The sequence below is a fragment of the Strongylocentrotus purpuratus genome, unplaced genomic scaffold, assembly GCF_000002235.5.
Source record: "Strongylocentrotus purpuratus isolate Spur 01 unplaced genomic scaffold, Spur_5.0 spur5_contig_857, whole genome shotgun sequence".
NCBI lineage: Eukaryota > Metazoa > Echinodermata > Echinoidea > Camarodonta > Strongylocentrotidae > Strongylocentrotus > Strongylocentrotus purpuratus.
In genome coordinates, this window is record NW_022145565.1 from 634,241 (window position 1) to 653,589 (window position 19,349).

The following is a 19,349-nucleotide window of genomic DNA, read 5'->3' on the forward strand; positions in this document are numbered from 1 at the left end:
TGTAAAAAATTGACATATGTCATTTGCCGTTTATGGACTGAAATTCCTCCACACTAACTTAGAAACGCCTGTATAAAGCGCCCCATGAATTTAATTATTATTATTATTAAGTTCTTCATATTTTAATACTGATCTACGGGAATTTCCAGAGTGGAGCCTTCGTACTAACATTGACATGTGGGTAGGGAATTGAGCTCTGCTATCAGAATTGAGCAGGTTTGGGATCTAGGGTATGATGACATGGTTAATGAGTGATATGTAGACCAGGCCTCTTAGAAGGAAGTTATCTTGAATACACCTTCCTAACTAGGTTCAAATCTTAGGAGAGTACAGGACATTTGGGAATCATTCAATTAACATACAGGTGTATGTTTGATCATGGCCTACTTTCTTTAATACCATACACCTGTTCCAGTAATATAGCTCCTCCTGAAGAACCTGCTCTGCATTACATCTTCTCATCACAATATTCTTTTCAGAAATTTAGTCCACCTTTAAACAAAAATCTAGTTGTAATATTGCTTGTGTTTGTACAACAGAAATTAGATAGTCGACCTATCAGTCTTGTCTCTTTTAAACTGACTTGGAAATTATTTTGGCAGCTGTGACACGATCTGTTCACTGAGGTGATTTAATTGAATCTTAATTGACTCTTAATTAACAATTACTAACCACTTTAATTCTCATTTGAAGATGAGTAAGCTGAAACGCAATCACAGGGTCACAAAGAAATGATAAGAACTCACCTCGAACTCTCGACTAAGACTCTTGTAGAGAACAAACGTTCCCGTTTTGTAGTAGTCATATTTCCTGATTAGAAGAAGAGATAACAGTAGGCCTCATTAGGAATAATTGCAAGCATTAAGTAAATTAAAAATTACATTAGGTAAAGTAATCTAAACAGCTGCCCAATTAGTTCTGGAGAGTTTTAGTGATAAAGAATAGCTTAATATGATTATTTGCGGGTTTCTGATCTTACCATGAGTCTCAGACAAGTACAATGATACTTACAAGACCAAAAGACATACTGGTGTTCAATTAGTCAGACTCTTCAAATCACATCATAAAGGCAAAATCATTAACAATAATGGCAATAGTAAAGTAAAGTATGTGCCTAAAAAGATTACAATTTTATTTTGGTTAGACCTCTACTTTTTATTGCATTTTTGTGTCATCTTGCCTGATTCAGTTATGTGTAGCTGGGACAAACAGAGAGAGAAGAAACATATTTCTAAGATGATAAACAACTGTTACATATTGACATGGCTGACTGCTCCTTGCTTGCCTGATGTAAAGGCTAAATGTAGTATCAGGAGTATCGGGAGTACTACTCACGTCCGGTGAGTTCATCTAAGCACACGCCATGTTTAGTCATGAGACTCTACCATCAATCAGGTGATACTCCAGGGATAGTACAACATTGCGACTTCAGTGGTGTAGCTAGGAAGGGGCGGGGGGGGGGGGGGGAGGGCACATTTCCCCAAAGTTTCTGGTGGCCCAGATGACCACACGTTGCTTCAAAATATACTTTAAAATAGATAATGAGATAACCTCAGTAACGTTGTAGAAGCCCTGTATCGCTTTAGAACATGAATTATTTGACAGTGGCAATCAATAATCCCGTTTGGAGAACAGTACACAACCATATTGTATCTTTTGTTCAATGGTCCATGCTAATTTTTTTGCTGTACCCCCACACTAAATGGTATCACCCTTGCAACGCCACCACACGGCTTACATATAGACTAGATTAGGTAGATCGGGTAAGGATGGAGCCAATGATGATATGGCCCAGGATCTTAAAATGAAGAGTTTGGTAACTAAAAAGAGGGGACATGCGCCAACCCCCCCAACCCCCTTCCCCATGCATTGGTATTGGATTTGTCCGTAAATGGGCGGGAAATACGCCTCCTATGAACTCCACTGGATGCACTACTGGTTATTCACTGACACGAATTATATTGTGATTTTCAGATATATGTGACAAAGGGCGCGTTCATGCTTGATTTTGAAGGCAGAATGAGCGATTTGTAACGCTCATCGTAAACGCTCATCGTAATCGCAGTTCCACGGTGCAGTGTTCATGCTCACTTCTCCAGGCAATTCTCCTTGGGTGGCCTTCAGCTGGATTCGCAAACCTGTGTGCGCATGCTACGTAGACCTACTAGAGGTCAGTGCGTTGACCCCATTTAAACGCGTTTACAAATTGTAAACGCATCTTTTTGTGAGTTTACGATCGGCGATCGTGATCGCCGTTTTTCGGTGATTCTACAAAAGTGAGCTAAGACGCAACCGTGTTTTAAACTAAACGCGTAACAGATGCCTGATTCTGGCCGTCAAAATCAAGCATGAACGCGCCCAAAGTTAGGTTTATGAGTCCCATACACTTTTAACAAATAATTCCACCTTGATTAACTGGGATTAATGCCAAATAGTTAAAAACGGTGGGGAGGAGGAGCAACAATTTGTCACTAGTTTAGAGTTTAGGTCCACATTAATGCCATGCCATAAAGAAAAATAGTTCACATTGCGTGACTATAATGACAAAAGCAAAACGCATGAGAGACAGTGAATAATAGTGACAATGAGAGAGAGAGAGAGAGAGAGAGAGAGAGAAGACGAAGGGATTTCGTAACTGTTAAGTGCAAAATGAATAATTCTAAAGTTTGTTTTACGGCACAAGGACTCCATTTTAGCATATTATACTCATATTATATACTTGTATTATCACGAAACAGTTATTATGAAGTATGGTATAGAATTGTTAGATTGAATACTCACTTTCTATCGAATGTAATAAAGTGTGGGTCTGTGAAAGAGTAGCACTGGGCCGTGGGTATATCATTCACAATCACCTGTATGTATCATTAAAAGGACACCCATATTGTAATCAATACTTATAAACCCGTGGGTGGATAAAGCACAGATAATCATCAATCGTGTTTATATTTGAATACTTGGTCAAATATTTCCAATCATAATATAATCGCCTCTCGATCAGGGTGGATGATAGTTCACTCACCAGTTATAATCTATGTTTAACCACTAAATATTTACATCACTGAATATCGACGGCAACATCATTATTCCTGAAGAGTAGGAATCTCCATTTCTATAAACTCTTTGAACACTTTTCATGCGCATATCAATCGTCTTTTGCATTTTATTCAAGATGTAAATACTTTTTCAATAACAATAAATAAATATAGATGTGACATTCTGTGTGTATACTTTACCTCTAGGTCATCAGGATTGAAGCCTCTCCAGAACGGATCCGAACTAACCACGTTACCGGTAATGATCTCATTGGCTGTTCGTCCATCATGTTGGAAGTCTGTTACTGCAGTAACGAACATGAATGCTTGGCGACATCGGGCTTCCGATATACCACACGATCTAGGCCGAAGTTCTACGAAGCATTCCGAAAGAGCTATGTCGTATCCGACCGTTGCATCTATGGAAATCAGAAACATGGAAGCCTTAAGTAATATCCATGATTAACCAACATCCAATAACTTCAATCGTTTTTAACTACACGCATATTAACTAGGTATTTTTTCCTTGTGGATCGGCTCATTACATTGTTTGTCCGATCAAGAATACGGTCTAAATGTTACCACTTTGATGAGGAGCCCTTGCTTAACTCCCTCTTATCCTAATACAAATTATTTTGATCAATTGTTGTCACGAAATCAAGATATGGTGTCACGGAATAAGTACCTCATTGAGCATTATTCCACTCAATGAACAGAAGAAAGAATATGCCTACAAGGAGCCCTATAACTGGTATAAGCCCACTAGTCTACTGATGTATACAAGATGTTGTATTGTCCTTTTCGACCCACCCCAAAATCTTATAATCTACGGTCGTCTTTTAAAACAAAGAAAAAAGTTTAATGAATATCAAAATATGTATTAAAGCAAAAAACTGAGAAATATCAGCCCAAAGAGCTAGAGGGAGAAGAAGAAAAAAAGTTGTTAAAAAAAGAAGAAGATTTCCCGATCGACCCATCTTTTGGCACCTAAAAGGCAATACAACATCTGTTTTTTTAGGCCTAGCATAACTGCACGTCTTATAACTGATCCTTTATAAAGAGTACCTACCATTACTAATTGTAGAAAGTGGTATGAGAACAGAGCAGCTTTGCTGAGGATCCTCACAATGGATAGGTACAGTACTCTCAAAGGCTACTAGATGGCGCTGTCCATCTTCCGCTATCTCCAATCTTCTCGGAGATACCTGCACAGAACATGGATAAACAAACATCCACGGTATCACTCTACCCATCCTAATAAATCGTCAAGAATTATGACTTGGCACAGATTTCGTGGAGGTCATTATGTTTTTCATGTGAACTGTGTCACTTGAATGTGATAGTTAAAACAGGTAGCAGTGTTCTAGAGTATATTAGTGTATGGCGTGTGAGGAGAAAGTAAGGAAAGGGAGATCAGAGGTAATGGAAGCTAAAATAGAAATAACATTACAGAAAGCATATATTAAACAATTTGAAATCACAAGTAACAAAAGCAGAAGAGAATACATGTATATGATTCGGAGAAATTCTATTCAAGGAATAAGGAAGATGGAGACAAATAATCGTTATCAAACTTACCGATATTGTGATATGAAATGGATCACTTTCTATTGGTGGGCTTTTAAGCTGTCTGGTAGCATTGAAAAATGCTTGCACGGTACATATAACCTGTAAGACGGATAAAAAGAGAGAGAAAGAGAGAGAGAGGGGGGGGGGAGGGAGGGAAGGAGGGGGGGGGGAGGGAGGGAGGGAGGGAGGGAGTGAGAGAGAGGGAGGGGGGAAGAGAGGGTGGTATGGAGGTAGGTAGGGAGGGAGGGAGTGAGAGAGAAAAAGAGAAAGATAAAGAGAGAAAGAGAGAGAGAGATCATCAGACGATGAAACAACATACTAACAGGTGTCAAAACTAAATTGTGAAATTATTATTTCTCGCTATGAAATCTCTGAAACGTCTTCTTGATAAAAAAGAAGAAAAAAAAGAAAAAAAGAAAAGAAGAAGATACGATCAAAGAGACATTTCCTCCAATTTAGAACGAGTGCTTTCGATGAGGTGTCAGAACGCGATGTCCTGCTATTGTTCGTATTTGTTTTCTATTCTTTGTACAGATAGTCGCTCGATTACAAATGGTACATATGAAAGGATTAATGATAAATATCATACCCTTTATCACGAAACTTAGAGAAAATAACATTTGTCGAATCTCTTAGAACAATTAAGTCACTTTTCAATTCTACTTTAGAACGAGAAAAGTACTAGTCAAATTACAGGACTCGAAATGACATTTTGGTAGTCCGAAAAGGATATGCCTGCACAGACAAATGGCGCAAGGTATCATGGAAGTACATGTTCCTTTGCATTATATAAACACTTACCTTATCACCTAAGGAGAAATGTTTACGGAGTTCCAGGGAGGCAAAATTTTCGATGGTGTCATTTTTAGACAGCTGTTGGTACATCTCTTCCGGTCCAGCCTATTGAAAATGAAACACGAAACGAAAAAGGAAGTAAGAAAATTTGATGTATTAACTATTTGATTGCCTTTAATTGTGCGAATTAAAGACATCATATTTGAGGCAAGAGAGGTTCAGAATTAGTTAGGTTTTCATACTATCTATTTTCAGTCGATTCTTTACCAAGCCGAAATATTTCCTCTTTTTTTAACACATTACACAAATCAATTCAATGGAATTCTAGAAGAGCCGGCATGTATGATATACTATATCGGATATCCGAGGTTTGGATTACCTGTTATCTCATCAGGAGCATATCCTATTCTTTCGGAAATGATATAAAAGTTTCAGGTAGTAGATAATATTATAAATACGAATCGGATACGCTTATGTTATGGTAATGACGTAATGATGATTTCATTTACAACATGCATTTTCTTTAGAAAATATCGTCCATGAAGATACCAGAGCACCTTGGTTTGTTGCATTGCAGATTGAACATTTATCAATATTATTCCTGATTCTCTTTTATTGCATTTTTCGATTATTAGAGCAACAAATTAAAGTGAAACAAAATACATATAACAAATATATTATCAAGAAACATGAACGATTCAGATTTAAATTAAGAGATACAATATTCCTCGGAGAAAATCATCTATTTATTACTTAGAATTTTTTTTTTAACAAAGAATCTTTGAACCGTCCCACTGGCAGCAAGGTGCAATAATTCGTTTAATGTGCGTTTGCATGACTGAAATCTTGAATCGGCCAAAATGAATAAGTTCTAAAGGATTTGATTTTTCATTTCCGATATGAAAATAATATGTTATTTTGGTGCACATGCGCAGAGTTTAGGAAATTGGCTTCTCTATAATTGTGTTTCCTCGATTGTAAACTGAATCAGGTATGACATTCAGGTTTAACAATCATATAAAATAAATTTGCAACGGAATTTAGTCCATGATACACACGGCCATTTGATCCACAAAACTATTACATACAAAACGTTGGAAGTTAAAATCACAAATTTAAAAGAATTCTTTAAGCTTTTGCAATTTGTAAGGAGTTTGTGCCAATTCCGAATAAAGAAACAGTCCTAGTTAAACATGAAGATAATTGAGAATGACAGTAGGGGCTCTGGTAACTTGTTCTAGTGTAATTTATTCTCGGATTTCTCGTCTATTATGCGACTTTCTCCTCCAATTTCTGAGGAGTTGGTAGTTAGCTGTCTAGATCAATGTTTCCTACATGTATGATATCAATCACAAACTGACTCATAATCTTATATAGTCTTACATTACATCGAGAATGTTGTTCAATAAGATGATAACAGGTAGAATTCGATATTCAGGTCATGCACGACATAATACAAATTCTTACAAAGGACTAGAGATATTGCTTGTCAGAGATGAAGACGTTTAAAGCAACATTACCTGATTTTTTTACTTTATCCTTTATTCTTTTACCTTTCCAACGAATATAAACCCCAAACAAAAATGATGCTTAAAATATATACAACATGTATTAAACATATCACAAAATATTTTGATATTGATTTTCAACGTTTATTAAACGAACATTGCATTAAAAAAACATATACGAACCCATGAACCCTTTGGTATACTTGTAATAATACTGAGTCGGAGAGACTTTGCAAAACTTCCATAAACTCGATTCTTGGGAATAAGTGTAGTTGTAGCATGGGATACAGATTTAAAGTGTCTTAGTTTCCTCTGTCATCATGCTAAAATATATGTTTTGTAGTCAAATCCATCATTTCCACGTTCAAACAAAGAAGGAATTCATGAACAGGCAAGATTCACACAGCAGCTCAAGTTAAACACGAGGAAACTATTTTAGGCCGAAAACCTATCCTAAAATATTTTTAAAAATAAAAGTAAGAAAAGGTAAGTTGAAGAATTAATCATATCAAATACAAAAGAAAGGTGAGGCCGGACAACATGACAAGCAGGTTTCCAAATGGATCAATTCTAATTTCAAAACAATTGTATCTGGAGGTCCGGTTCTTATTTCGGGAAACACTAGAGATGATTTGCATCTTTTGAGTTAGGGTTGGTTAAATTGTTTGAAGTAAGGAAGAAGGTGGGTAGTTAGTCTAGACAACATATGTCATTGGGGGAAGACACAAGTGATGATAAGAGTGATAATAAATCCTTTCTCTCTCGAGCTTACACTCATTCCTAGTCATCGTATTATCATCGTACATGTGGTGGGGTGTCAAGAGAAGTTTTCCCTCTCTCTCTCCCCCTCTCCTTCTCTCTCTCTCTCTCTCTCTTTCTCTCTCTCTCTCTCATTCTCTGTTTCCGATAGTGATCGTGATGCATTCGTTGAGAAGCGAGGTATATTATATTGTAAAGGTATATTCCTTAGCGTTTCGAAGAATTAAGATCAACAGAACAGGGGAGGGGGAATAATGAAGTGTGAATTTATGAAGTAACGACAGAGAATGCGGGAAAGTAGTATTGAAGTCTGACAAGCACTCAAGGAAATCGGTCTGTGCATTGATTTTTTGTAATTTGAAAAGAACGAAATTACATGTTAAGCCCTGAACAAATCAGGCCAATATTCACTAATCGATGAAAGTAGAAATCAAACACTTGTTATAATTGAATAATAACCAGGAGAACATGAAGAGGAAAGTTAACAGCGTCCTTCGCCATACGTCGGGGAAATGAGTGAAATGTAATTGAATCTTTAACGAATCGGAAATGATCAACCTAGAAATCCTTACCATGAGACGGTTTTACATGTTTAAGGGGATCAATATGCTCAATAGGATCTTAAACCTTTGTGGTGTTTAAAGATGTTAGAGATCTTCATGAATATGTTTTTTTAACGATGGAAGTTTAATACAACAAAATACATTAATCATATCAATCTAGTAGATTGAACAACTAATGATTTTATATAAAAGTATCTTTTCTCCTTCGACTTACGAGCATAAGCAAATGTAATGAAGGTTACCACAAGGGTGAAAGGCGCATCTCCAACACCCCTCCATAAAGAAAGTTCCTGATCTTTTTAGCTATTTGGTTTCACCTACTAGGTTCTTGTTTCAAGTAGGACCTATTGTAATATATTAAAGTACATGCTACATCGATAAGTGAATTAAATACGAAGAAGGTGATTATCACCGAGAAATTTAATCTTTTCCTGTGTTTTACAGTTTCGATTAAATCATAGTGGCGAAATGTTTCAAAATACGACGGAAATGGAACTCGTTGTAAACAAATAACTTTCAATTTTCTTCCTACAGTTTGGATATTTTACTTCCTACGACATTCCTTAACCCGTAAGAATTAAGATTTTATCGATAAATCCTTCATGTGGACAATAACAAATCAAATCAATCAACCAGGTTGCAGATTTAAAGTGACACAGGTGGAAGAGTTAGAATTGTTTCCATGCCAGACATAACAGCTTTTCTAGACTTTTTGTATTAGTCCCTCCCTACCAAGTTGTCTGGTGTATTGGTTCACGAAGGCTGTGCTTTTACTAGCCCAAAGGGAAATGAAATGATCTGCTCAGAATAAAAGAAAGCACTAAAAAGACGAAAAGATGAAAGCAAAATGTCCTCAAATCCTCAAATCCTGTAATCCCTTTCCCAGGGAGATAAAATGAAAGGAAGGGAGTCTGAAAAGTGATGATGTAAACAGAAGTCAAACGTGAAAATTAGCCAGGAGGGGATTATCGACTCTTTATTCAACTAAATCCACAAACATTTGATAAATACGAATAAATACAAGAACGAGCATCATCTGGAGAGGTAGGAATGGAGGACGATGGTAATAATTATCAGAACGGTAAGTAAGTGGAATGTATCCGAACTGATTATAACATGAACCGATAATGAAAATACCTTATAGGCCTATACATGGACTGATACATAATTAATGACTAGAATTATTATTTACCTTAAACCAGGTGACCGTATAACCTTTGGTTGACCCCTGACGTGACTCTAGACCTCTGAAGGAGCATCGTAGTTCGACCACGTCTTCGAAGTGAGTTGGGGTGATCTCAGGTAGACCAAGGATTGCCGGGAAACTCTCTGCAAGGGAAAAGCGAAAACAAACTAGATCGTCTACAATCTTGTAGGTTAACACAAGATAGAAAAGGATAACCAATTCGCTGAAGAAAAATGAAATTAGTGTAATAGTTGGAGCCTTGGAGGCATCCTAACATTGTTTCAAAATATTTGAGGAACAATATTGTGTGGGATCTAGACTTTGGAGAAAAAAACACAGAAGGATTGTTTATTACAACATGCAATTTGTCCAAAAGATCTGCTTTATATTCACATTTTTATATATACCTGTTGATAATCCAAGGTTGCCTATATAATAACTCAATTGCTTACCAATAATGTACTCAATATAAATTATCAGCAAGACATGAATGGTAGTTGTAATCTATCCATATAAATGTTATTACATAGAACAGGTGAATTACAAAGCTAGCCATTAATAGTCCTTGGAAGAAAAGAATTATCCATGGAACCCATTATTAATTCAAACACTAATACATTAACCTTAAGTCTTTTATCCCCTACTGTTTGTAAGATTGGACGCATACACTCTTCAAGATTTTCGATATGATGTTCGGAAAATCCGCCACATCTCTTTTTAGGCTTGTTAGGCTAGAGTGCTACTTCTGATAAGGATGACGGCAAATCATTTCAGGCCTTCGTAAGAATTTGCTTGTAATTGAAAATGGGGCCATGGTCTAATTGTAAGTGATATCACGGGGAATGATATTAAGGTCTATAACACCTGTTACCCTCTTTGAGTTTCCTACTACCTGCCCATCAGCATGATCATAAGTTCGTTTGGATACACACCGTTCCGATTCACCTGCTAGCATTTGTATGGTTTTACCTCGACAAGGAACCCATGCATGATTCCACATGCTGGTTTTCAAGTTGAATAAATATCAATCTTGTTCTAGATGAGTCATCTTGTCTGATGTTTCTATTCTCTGACTTCATTTTCTTCTCATTATAAAATTATGGTATAGACTGACGTTCACGTATAGATTTCAGAAATAACAAAATATGTAATGAACGAGAGTGAGAGTAAAGAAAGAGAGAGCGAGAGAGAGAGAGAGAGAGAGAGAGAGAGGGAGAGGAAGAGAGAGATAGACAGATAGAGAGAGAGAGAAAGATAGAGAAAGGGGGCGGCGCCGGTCCTGCGGGGGCAGTATTTAAAGAGTCAAGTTCCCCTTGACGCAATATTTTCGTAATTATCATGGATCCGATAGAGCCTCCAAACATTGAATATGGATCGACGCACCTGGCACGTCTTTAAGATATTTATAAAGGGATATACATTTACATACACCAAGGTGAAAAGTTAAACGGGAGGGGCAAATAGCAAACAAACCAAACACGAAAGATATATTGTAACACTGAGAAGACCGGCAAGCAGTGATAAAAATATATCACATTACTGTATCTGTGTTCTTTTATGACATTTATTTCATGACTTTACACATCTTCAACGCATTATTATACATATTCAGTTACACATCACAAGAAACTACCGCCTCTTCAATCAAATGCGCCCCTCTCATACATATGTTTTACATTGAACCAATACTCAATATAACAAGGCCCGTTTATTGACGTACAGATGATCTGCTTCGTTGTATGAGTATGACCATGACAGACCTGGGGATTGTTTTGTTGTTGTTGTTGTTGTATTGTTCTTTTATTAGTAAGAAAGATACTGTAGACAAAAGGGAAAAAGAAGGAGGAGCATGTGGAGGATGAAATGGGGCGGAGAAAGGAAAACAGAGGAGGGGAGGGAGGGAGGGAGAGAGAGAGAGACAGAGAGAGAGAGAGAGAGAGAAAGATTACAAGGGAGGTACACAAATGACCCCAGATAAGAACAAAAGGTAAAGGAACTGTTAGACTTGGCACCCATTATGTACTAGTAGTAGCTTTCTGTGTCATAATTATACTGGAGAGAGAGGTTAGTCCTACCATTGGTACTTTGTACAAGTATAAACAAAGATGAATCTGGACCTGCAACTTTTATTTCTATATTAAAGTCATTTTGTTAAATATAATGTTATAGTTCATTTTTGCAAGTTCGGAATAAGGTGAGAATCTTTATATTTAACAAAGTAAACCCAATTTGCTTTCAATAATAATTTCATTTCATCCCAACGTATCTTCGACTTGCCTTAGTTTTCTCGATTTCATTAGACTACAGCATTTGTACTAGTTTGTGATGGGAGTAGTTTGTGGGTTGTGCTCTCATCGCTTTCCCTTAAATCTTCGCATCTCAGGTTCCGAGTCTCAATCGTCATGACTGTATGTCCGTCCTTGGCCTTTGGTGTGTACTTGATGATTCACATTATTAACCCTAACATGAAGTCAAACTATAGACACAACAGCCTCAGGCTGTGAACAAAGCTTCTCATGTCCGGGTTACACCATCTACTACTTTAGGGCTGAAGAATAATTGAGGCCCTCCCTTCTTTTCTCATTCCCATTGCCAATTCCATCTCCCTCCCTCACTCTCTCTCTCTCTCTATCTCTCTCCGTATTCATATGCCCACTCTCTCTAGCTCGATCACTTTAGATCCCCCTTTTCCAAAAATTGATTTTTGATCTCAGTTTCCCCCAATATTTACCCCCTCCTCATTTATCGAATCCTTCCGACACCCAAATCTAAATATCCGATCATCGTGGCTTTACGCAGGATACTGTATAGTATGCGTTCACTGAGTAGACAATCGGGTGGGGCTCTGATATTTAGTACAAATGCTTGTGCTCCGAATTTCTGAAACAAGATAACCATTTACAGAATTAATATACTTGTCGCTTCATTATGAGACATTAAAAAGATACAAAACGAAACAGCGCTCTGGCAATTGATTGAAAACTCACAGAATTCAAGAAAAATCGCGTTACTATATTATGTTTATGGGCATAATTGCACAATTAATTCCACTTCTGTACAATAAATGACTTAGTATTTTGATATAATCAGTGTAGACAGACTTTCACATAAGGCCCGCCCTTCCTGTCTTGTCTCCAAATACTTTCATGTATTTATATGTTAATTTCTTCTTCTTGTCTTCTCTGCTTATATTATTCTCATGTATATTGATATCATTGTGTAACTTCTATATGTTTTTTACCATTGTACATCTTATGAAAGTATTGCATGAACTGAACTGGACTGGACTGTTTTCTTAAATAGATATAATCGACAAAGAGTAAAGGATTAAGCAATGTAAATCAAACGACATTTGTGTCCCAGGGAACATGACAGGATTCGGTGATCAAGAGTTCATGAGCTGCGAAACTTTACTGGTGTATTCATTCTTGGATAACAAAACTTATAAAGTAGGAACAGGTGAATGGCAAACCCCATCCTAAGGGAAAAAGCATCCGTATAGACTTGAATTCAATCACGATTGCTGGTAGGTTGGGAGAAGGTGCTTGAAGGTCATCGTAGCCAAGTAGTTAATTATTTGTTTTAACCGTTTTGAGTCTCGGCCAAAGAGAACAAATGCCACCACAATAACCTACACAAGATGATGCACGGCCCTACGTGTTATCAGTGTCTGTGATATGGTATTATATTGAAGCCCTAAAAATAATTCGCTTCAAAATGATCATGAAGTGCCACAAAAAAGTGTAAACCTTTGAGTGACCGGTTTTACCAAACTCGTTTTCCCCAATAGACTGTAGTGTTATGAAAACCGTTTGGCAAACGCAAAATTTGATTTCGATTTTCAATCATTAATATCTTGATAATCAGACAGGCGATCGGCTTGTAAAATTCATGGGGTTCCTGACTGACCTAAAGGTTTATAATTATCATTGCAGCATGAGCTAAATCCAGGATTTCTTTTAAGGATCGAAGACAAAGTTACCGGATCCCCCTTTTTTTTTTTTTTAGCAGATGTTTCTGCATTTATTGATAAATCAAATATAAAACATTCAAATAACAATAATAGTATATAATATAATTGATTTACATCAAGAGTGACAACTTAATACACACAAAATAAAATATTTAAAAAAAAAATACATAATTGAAAGCTTGAAAGTATGGAGGTAAGTAAAAATAATCAAGATAAATGCAGAGGCCAACTATCATAAGCAAAGAAGCTTGAGGCGATAGCAGCCGGGAAGGGGGGGGGGGGGTACATGGCGCTGTTTTTAGGAGAATGTAGGGGAGTAGAGAGTCACATATAAAGATTTTGTTCAGAAAATATCTGAATAAAAAGTGGAAAGAAATTAAGAAAAAAGAAAAAAGAAGAAAAATGTGCAAGTGTGTGCAAGTGGGTGTGTGCAGGTGAAGTAAGTGTTCGATTCGTATTGTTAATGAACTGGTCATCTAAAATTAATTTAAATAAACAATCAAAACCTCTGAGACCCTTATGATGTTTTTGAATATGTAGATATTAACAGGAGGCTGGTGCCTAGGAAACAGTCTTTATTAGTTGAAACTAGTTATAAAAAACACTGTTATGACAAACTCTCATCATAAAAGGTAGCTTTGCCTTTGTTATTGTACTGTTAAAAAAATACATTACGTGGTAATTTCCTTAGTCGCAACAAGTATTCAGTATAACGATTCATGGATATTATTGAATGTGAAAGAAAGGGACGTGAACGATTTGACCAAGGAGTTAATAACTCCTTAATTTGACTAATTGGAATTGCGACATCGTACTGAATGATCAGCCTTGTCGGAAAGTCGTGTAATGGTAATATCATTAGCTGTAGACTCCCTTGTGGGAGACGTTTAATTCAATTACATAATCACGTCTGGCATATTGATGTCGGCCATGTATTCAGTATTGATTTAATATTGTTATTTTTCAATAACCAATTACTACATTTTTGGGATATTATTGACTGGGTTCATTGAACTTTATATCAAGGGGGAAAAGGATTATTTGTGATATAATGTCACCAATTGAAGTCCACTTTTGGACCCTATAGTTCGTCAGGAGTCGTCCATGGTCCAAATGTGCACCTCTATTTTTTACTGTACTGGACTATGATAAGGTGAATAAATCAACAAAATGCTGGCTGCCTATATAATGGATTGAAATGAAATGAGTACTAGAAGCACACACGGACTGGCGAAAGTGTGATTTAAGATTTAAGGGGATAGATACAGAGAGGCAAAAGGAAGAGAAAGAGAGAGAGAGAGAGAGAGAGAGATAGAGAGAGAAAGACCTGTGGGATGATTCATAAGACAACCTATATCTACTGATATAGAATTATACAACGATTTTCTATAGTTTCTACTAGACCGACTCCTGCTTATCGAGATGCTCGGTTTGCTCAACAAAGGATTTAATAAAAAGGAACGATAAAGTCAATGAAAGAGCACAAGGGATAATGATTTGGTAGACCAACAGATGACGGATTGTAACCAGGGAACAATACATACCACTTTCCTCTCTAATCCCGTATCAAAACATCCTTTTAAAGTCAGTAATTCTAAGATTTCCCTTTCCTTGAGACTTTGCTTTTCACTTATACCGATTCCTGCCAATTCTAGAATCCCTTCAAACATTTGAATCACTCTCGTATCTTTTTTTCCTTGGCATCAATCGTTTTAGACGTAACAATTGATGTAATTGCTCTCAAATGGATTCTGCAGATCGAAATCATCCCACCCAAAGCGTTGTGAACAAATTTCTTCCTGCATACATTTCTCTTCATAGTGAAGAAATGTTAAGGACATTTAGCTTGAAATAACGCCCTAAATTCAAGCATCGTGATAATTTACATGACCCATTATCAATATATGACCTACCGTACTCCGTAAGAGTTGTCTCCCTTTACGTCACAAAGGGTAATAGTACGGAGTAAATGGGACAGGATTCCAAGCTGCAGGCAAGATCCTCTACGATATCCATTATTTAAAACGCACCAATAGGAGGCAAATAATATGTCACATGACTATGCGCCAAACGATAGCGGATATGGTACACAAGCCAGATCAGATCTTTAAAATATTCTTGGCTCCAATTCTTTACATGTAGTATGTCTGATGGAAGTAAGTTGTCATTTATAAAGAAATTCGTGTATCCATGATTTTAAATACATCCCTTGATAAATCAATAGATGACATTACGCAGTCGCATTTTAGCAAGAAAAGTTAAATGATTCAAATTGATCCTGATAGTCCCAAGAATCAAAGAGAATTAAAGACACAATGTATGTGACATGGTAGCGAACCCAATGAACATTTGAGCATGAGATTCACGTTGCAGTTTTTGTCATGAGATACAGGGTTGCCATCATAAATGTAGTTTTTAAAATGTTTATTTTCGAAAAAATTATAACGGACCAGGTCTTACTCGAAGACAAATAAAAATCTTTTAGTTAGACTGAATTACAAACTAAATTTATAAATATAAACCCTTACGAGACAAAACATTGTTCTATTTGCTCTATTACGTATCCATATAATTATGTACTCTTTTTGTGACTTTGTATATGGTTATGCACGTCTATGATGTCCAAACATTATACATGTACCAACGACTTCTAGCTCCAGAAGAAGTTCGGTATTATATGAGAGACCATTATCATTGTAGACAAATTTCTTTGAAAGGATATGAGCAAGCCTATGAACCTCTCACTACAGTAAGAGTAACAACAATGCTCTATAATCGTCTATAGCAATATTGGTATCTCCTATAGCATGATCTTTATTCGATTCCTAGAATATTATTTTACACAAAATAAAAAAAATCATTGCATTCTAGAAAATACTTACCTCTACATGGCTCGAAACCATCGGGTGAAATTTCTCCTGGACCGCATTTTCTTCGAGCCTCTGTAAAACATAAAACATGAAAGAGTTCGCTGAAAATAAAAACAAATCCATACAAATCATCGGTTTTGTCCATACATACACCATATAAATCAGCCTTGGTAAGATTCAAACCCACATAAAGAAAGATGTTTGTTTTCTAAAGGGAGAAAATGTTTGTCATGGTTCATCCTCTGTGAAGTTATGTGATGATAATGTAAATACCAAAGTGAAGAGGCGGCTTTACCATGAGTTTCATGCCACGAATGTTTCTTTTTGTAAGCGGAAAACTGCCTACTGAGATATATGCAAGAAAAACGAATCGTATCAACTGGTAAACCTTATTTTGAATCACAAACTTCTAGCGATAATTTGACCATGACTCAATCATCATCATCAATCATCAGCCGCATTAACCGGTGCATAAACTTAGTTTGGGCAACAAAGCTCTGTTACTTCAATTTTAATGCTTTGGAACAGGATATAGGGTTAGGTGTTTTAAAGTTAACTTGAAACAATAAACACAATATAAAATACGGAATTTATCGAACTTTCCTACAATAGTTTGGGGTATTTTGACAATATGAGACAAATATGAACTTGATTGATTTGATATTATGAAGTCTATATATTCGCATGCTCTTGGTAGAGCACTGAAGGCACCCTAACACATTGAAGTTATGTTGTGAGAGGAAAGACATCTCCGACACAGTTATCACGCCACAGCTACTCCTAGGTCACGTGGTATTGAGGGTCACCTGATCAGGCTGTGTTTTGTCTCACCAAATAATAAGGAAATGAATGACTTTTACGAATGCTGGGAGACACCAATTTCCGACACTTTATGTGATTAATTTGACAACTTTTCCCTTTCTCGGACTCGTCATGGTTAGCTTCATTGGGTCGAGACGACAGGTGGAATAGTGGTTACCTAGAGGAAGAAGGATAATGAACTAGAGCAACAACAATACGCGAGAAATATCAAGAAGACTTGGAGATCCAGGGGCCAGTATAATAAGGGTAACGTTGATCTTCCAGAAATAATTAATTTTATATCACAAAGCCTAACAATGTGGTAATTTCTTTCCTTTTTCTTCAATGTTATTTGTTTGCAGTACATTTTTATGAAGTACAGTTCTAGACATTTTAAAGCTAAAAATAAACTAACATCTGCTGTATTTTAGAATGGTTAAAGGTACTATGTCCCATTTGCAGGCCAAAAAAAAAAAAAAAGTTCAATTCCAACTGCATTTTAAATAAATATAATACTAATTTAGAACTTCCCTAAAAAAGGTGGGGCTTGAAAATGTCTTCAAGTGGGAAAATAATGACTATTAGATGTCAAATCGACTTTAGGGCTATAGAGCCCAAAAGTAATAGTCTTGATTTTCAGACAATTGTACCGAATGGTCATACGTTTTATGCTGCGCAAAGATTCAATCAGTTTAATCTTGGCCATCACAAGAAGTGGGTTATTGATGTAGACAAATGCTCATGTACCCTTTACAACTCTTTTCATGTATGTTATTACCAAAGAAGAAAAAAAGCCAGTCAGTCACTCAATAGGGTCTGACAGTGAAGTCTAGCAAGTAAACGGGTTTCCTTGCATAATTTGAATATGAGGACACTGCTAACGTTTAAATTTCACAGAGAGGACATACATGACATATTTATAATTCCTGCAAAGTTCTACAGCATTTGAGGTTGGCTGCAAAAGGGACATAGTACCTTTAAACAGATACCATTCCACAAGATCTACAATGCGGAGTTGGGGACATACTAAACCGTAGGGTAGAGAGCTAGGAAGTTAAAGATAAAGTTGAGTTCTGGTCGTGCGATTTGTTTGTGAAAGAAAAGGTGTGGAATGGATTAGAAAAAGTTGATCATGTAGCATGCAAGTATTGGTGTGTACTGCAAGGTTCTGGGGTCATCAAAATCATAATAAATTTGGCCCAGTCTTGGTAAAGTAACAAGCACTGTGTACAGAAAGATGCATATGGGACTACACAAAATGGTGTCTGGGCTACTAACCTTGATTTCCTTATCTTTCTATGCTCATTACTCCGCCAGTATACATTTTCAACCAAAATTGTTTGGCAAATTACATTTATTTGTAATCTTGAACATTCAGTGTAAGTTTCGTTTGATTCTGTGAGAATTATTATTATTATTATTTTTTTTTTTACCAGAACTGGAGTTTATCTTTAAACCGTAGGGTAGAGGACGTCTATCAACATAAATGAGTATGTATATTAACATCATGGCCCTTGTATATTGGTCCGTATTAAAAACAAAATATGTTCTGACTCTGATAATAAAATTCGCAGCATGTCAGGTTTCTGTAGTGTAGTGGTTATCACGTGCGCCTCACACGCGCAAGGTCCCCGGTTCGAACCCGGGCGGAAACAATTTTCTTGATCATTATTTTGAAAACTGTGGTTACCGTTTTATTTTTCATCGTGTCCTCATATGAAAATAACATTTTGAATACTTTTAATAATGTTACAATAAAAAATATAGTCATGTATTCCAATCAACGGCTTAAAAAGAAGGGCTACTTTTGGTGAAAATAAATGAGAGAGAGAGAGATACAGATAGAGAGAGAGAGAGGGAGAGAGAGAATATAATAACACTTTCATTTTTCGAATAGATTTTAGCGTAGTGTAATAAATCAATCATGTTGAAAGTAATTTAACATAAGCTGTCAACATGCACCATTAATTTGTAAAGAAAGAGAGAAAGACAGTGAGTTTGTCAAGTCAACTTATTATTTCATGCGTAATTGAATTTAGAATATGAGCGCGCTGTTTCCTTTCATTTGTATCAGTAATTAGTGGTACGTGATAAACACGACTTGGTGCTAATTTTCAACACTTTAAAGTAAATTACGATTTGGTGATTAATAGTCGTTTACTGGATATCTTCCAACAATTTTCAAGAAGCGAAGGGTTGGACTGATCACATTTTCTCCGCATTCTCTCTCTCTCTCTCTCTCTCCCTCTATCTAAATGTATTTCAACAATGTGTGCTCCGAATATTTGTA

The 19,349-nt window shown here is 36.4% G+C and overlaps 1 protein-coding gene and 1 non-coding gene across 3 annotated transcripts in view; one reads left to right on the forward strand and one right to left on the reverse strand.

Moving 5' to 3' along the window:
* Window positions 1-19,349, reverse strand: part of LOC100891163 (von Willebrand factor D and EGF domain-containing protein) — a 73,785-nt gene that overhangs the window by 21,329 nt on the left and 33,107 nt on the right. For both annotated transcript variants that reach the window (XM_030996999.1, XM_030996997.1), the window contains exons 4-11: window positions 16,271-16,330; window positions 9,422-9,558; window positions 5,406-5,504; window positions 4,614-4,703; window positions 4,105-4,240; window positions 3,237-3,454; window positions 2,782-2,855; window positions 747-810 (exon numbers count right to left, since the gene is read on the reverse strand). In XM_030996999.1, coding sequence (XP_030852859.1) covers window positions 747-810; window positions 2,782-2,855; window positions 3,237-3,454; window positions 4,105-4,240; window positions 4,614-4,703; window positions 5,406-5,504; window positions 9,422-9,558; window positions 16,271-16,330 — 878 coding nt within the window. The remainder of the gene's footprint in view (window positions 1-746; window positions 811-2,781; window positions 2,856-3,236; window positions 3,455-4,104; window positions 4,241-4,613; window positions 4,704-5,405; window positions 5,505-9,421; window positions 9,559-16,270; window positions 16,331-19,349) is intronic.
* Window positions 18,642-18,714, forward strand: TRNAV-CAC. Its single transcript has one exon. It is a non-coding gene; the product is annotated as a tRNA-Val (tRNA).